General features: G+C 49.3%; 1 protein-coding gene across 1 annotated transcript; it reads right to left on the reverse strand.

The window, feature by feature from the left end:
* Window positions 1-2,162: 2,162 nt before the first annotated feature.
* On the reverse strand, window positions 2,163-3,494 carry gpr88 (G protein-coupled receptor 88). Its single transcript, XM_062556814.1, has one exon. It carries the CDS (start codon window positions 3,492-3,494, stop codon window positions 2,442-2,444), a length of 1,053 nt encoding a protein of 350 aa, XP_062412798.1. The 3' UTR covers window positions 2,163-2,441.
* Between the last annotated feature and the right edge of the window lie 304 nt (window positions 3,495-3,798).

Consider the following 3,798-nt stretch of genomic DNA (forward strand, 5'->3'; position numbering starts at 1 on the left):
GCTTATTTATAGGGCTTCTAGAGCGATAACGCTGGGGGAGTTTACAGTGACGCATACCCCCATGAAAACATGCCTGCCAGAAATTCCCCTAGTGAGGAACAATCCCAAAAGGGCGAAACGGCGCCCCCTGGTGGTTTAATTTCACTTTCGTTTTTATTTTTTTACAAGTACAGGCTACAAGGAGCTTGACATGACATTGCTGAGTTTTTGTAGGTTCCAGAACACTTAGGCAGACAGACACTGTAACAGAAACAGAAACAGAAACAGTTAATTTCTTGAAAGCATGTGTGTGTTTGGAAACCTTCCTTCGATTTTCACACACTAAAACATAGTAGTGCCACACTAGACATGAAGGCTTGTTTGTGTGTATGTGTTTGTGTGTGTGTGTGTGTGTGTGTGTGTGTGTGTGTGTTTGTCTGGGGGTGGGGGGCATTTGCACCATCATCTTTCATTGCAAGCCATGTCAGGTCAAAGGCCTCTCTCTCTCTCTCTCTCTCTCAGTAGGGCCTATACACTCCATGTTCTACATAGAGTTTTTGAATGGATGCTCTCTGGCAGGCATCTGCGCTGTCCCTTACTTTTGAGGCTATTCTCACAGCCCCCCTCCTCCTCCCTCTACTGGGATTACACACACACACACACACACACACACCTGTCTGTCCTGTTCTCCTTTGTCCTGTCTTACATGTCTTATACTGTATGTTGTGTTGTTATGCCTAATATGACACTATGCCTGCATGGGGAAATTGGCCGATGGGGATAAATAAGGTTTTTTTTTAATTGATTTCAATCACTCAATGCATTCCATATGTTCCGTTAACGTTCCGTTTACGTTCCGTGCGCTCCATCTGCAGCCCTCAATTTCCTGACCTCATTCATCCGTCTGCATTCTAACTTTCACTTTCAGTCGCCATTGTTTCCTAAAATACCACGCGTGGGGGCGGGGCGGGGCGACCTCCGCTCGGCCGTCTTCAAACGGAGACGCCATGTTCCCAGCCGGGCCAACTTTCCCCTGGAGCACGGCCGAGGAAGGGAGTAACGTCGCAGAAATACACCACGGGAGTCACTCACCATACACACTCTGGCAGACCCATTCAATCCTTCACACACATCACACGCACATTCACACATCACACACACATACACATACACATGTACACACATCACACACCACACACATGTACACACATCACACACACACATGCACATGTACACACATCACACACACATACTGCTGACTAGTGAAACACGTGTGCCACTTGTTCTAAGTGTGTGTCCCACTCGCTGCACTCAGACTGTGTCTCTGGGAGAGTCCCGCAGACTGGGGCCACATTGGAGCCTTCAGGGGTGTGTTTTCTCTCTCTCACACACACACACACACACACACCCACACACACACACACACACACACACTTTTTCATCTATTTAATCATTTACATTGTTGGTTATTGTGTTCAAAGTGGGAAATCAGACACACATTGTGGCAAATTTCCTGCTTGTGTGTTTTGACCTTCATGAGAGGTCAATCTTGGGTATAGAACTCGTGCCACACACACACGCACACACACACACACACAGTAGTCAGAACAGCAACAGCTTGCAGGCGTGGATTGGGAAGATTTGCATTTTACATTCTGGAAATGCAGACTGCAATCCTAACACATATTAACCATGCACTTCCTTCACTTAGCATTGACTGATGCTGCAGTGAGTCCTACGGTAGCTAAGGCCTCCTCTACACCTGAAGTTTGAATGCTATTCTCTCTCCCTAGAAAGTGTTGGGTTATTCTCTCTCTAGGCCATGTTGGGTTATTCTCTCTCTCTAGGAAGAGTTGAGTTATTCTCTAGGCAGTGTTGGGTTATTCTCTCTCTCTAGGAAGAGTTGAGTTATTCTCTAGGCAGTGTTGGGTTATTCTCTCTCTCTAGGTAGTGCTGGGTTATTCTCTCTAGGCAGTGTTGGGTTATCTACTCTCTAGGCAGTGTTGGGTTATTCTCTAGGCAGTGTTGGGTTATTCTCTCTCTCTAGGAAGTGTTGGGTCAGATTACGGTTATTCTCTCTCTCTAGGCCATGTTGGGTTATTCTCTCTCTAGGCCCTGTTGGGTTATTCTCTAGGCAGTGTTGGGTTATTCTCTCTAGGCAGTGTTGAGTCAGATTACTTTGAAATGTATTTATTTATTTGAAAACATGTCTTTATAAAATACATAATAAACGCAACTAGCAAACTGCCACATAAAATTACACTGTGCCATGTAGCCTACTCAAAGCTTCATATTTATAGCATACAAAGACCACCATAAAATCAGCTCATACAAAATACTGTTAGAAAGTCAGTTTTCAGTGCACAAAGTAAGCCTGTGAGCATTTGTCACCAAGAGTCAATACTGCCATCAAAAGTGCCAAACAGACCCAAAACATTGTCTGTTGTATTCATTGTTGTTGTTCAGTTCATATCCCCCAGGAAGGCCCGTCGGCTGTTTTGCCGAGGTAGAATATGAGAGATGGTGCTGATATTGATCGGCTCGACTCCCACCACCGAGCCCCTCCAAAAGTCCCCCCTTATCACCGAGCGCAGAGACTTCCGGAACTCCTCGTTCTTCCAAGTGTACAGAAACGGGTTGGTGACGAAGAGCGTGCAAAACACGAGCCAGAGCGAGGTCCAGAGCGCGGCGGGCACTTGCGCGCGGAAGAGCCGCGCCACGAGTGCCCATAGCATGGGTTCAGTGGTGACGACGAATACGAAGCACACTGCAAGCACGTACATCCCCAGGCGCTTGTCCTTACGCGGGAAAGAGTATGGGAGATTGTTCACGATTTGGAAATTTAAGATGCTGACCCGTTTCACGCTGATTTGAACCCTTCTGAATATTTTGAAATAGCAGTAGAGCACGATCACCGTTTGCGCCGTTACTGTGCAGGCCAGCGTGGCACACGCGAAAGAGTTGGCCAGGACAGATGTCCCGGCGGCGGTGGAGGATGCTGAGGCAGAATGAGTGCTCGCGCATCCTTCCGTAGGAGAAGCCGATGTTGTGAGCCAGGGCACGAGACAGCCCACGGACATGAGCCACGAACCGCTTATCATCCACTCCGTATTCCGTCTCTGGTAGAGCGACTGGTATGTGGCCGGCACTTTGGTGATGAGCACGTACCTGTTGACGGCAATGAGCGAGTGCGAGAGCAGAGACACGGTGATGCCCAGGAACAGCAGCGCCTCTTTGAACGTCTGATACCGCGGGCTGAGCGAGCTCCCAGTATACAGGATCACTGCCTCGTGAGGCATCCAGAACGCACACACCAACAAGTTGGCCACGCAGCCGTTCACGATGAAGGCGTTGCTTGCCGTGCGGAGCTTTTTGAAGGTCACGACCAGGTAGACGACCGTTAGATTGAGCACGGCTCCCGCCACGCCCATGAACGTGTAGAGAGTAGCGAGACAGAGGCGTGGACCGCGTGCCACCGGGCATTCGATCAGCAGCTGCTCCGACTCGTTGGCCATGACTGGCTGAGTCCGTGTCGTCCGCGGGGAGAATCAGACGCGATAAAAAGTTCACGCATCGTCTGTTCCGGCGCTGTCCAGGTAGCCAGTGAGACCGCGGGAAGCGGGAGAGGAGGATATGGCGCGGGACTGAACGGCTCACTCAATTGTGCGAGCTGCCTGCTGCAGCTACCTTCACGTGAAGACAACAGCGCAGCTGCAGCGCACTGCGTGAACAGATAAAGTGTTCGAGATAAAACTGGCCTCCGTGATTCACGAGCGCATCATGAATTATTCAGATATCAACAAAACGGTGGAGCCGCGC

This window comes from Sardina pilchardus, chromosome 15 (assembly GCF_963854185.1).
Source record: "Sardina pilchardus chromosome 15, fSarPil1.1, whole genome shotgun sequence".
NCBI lineage: Eukaryota > Metazoa > Chordata > Actinopteri > Clupeiformes > Clupeidae > Sardina > Sardina pilchardus.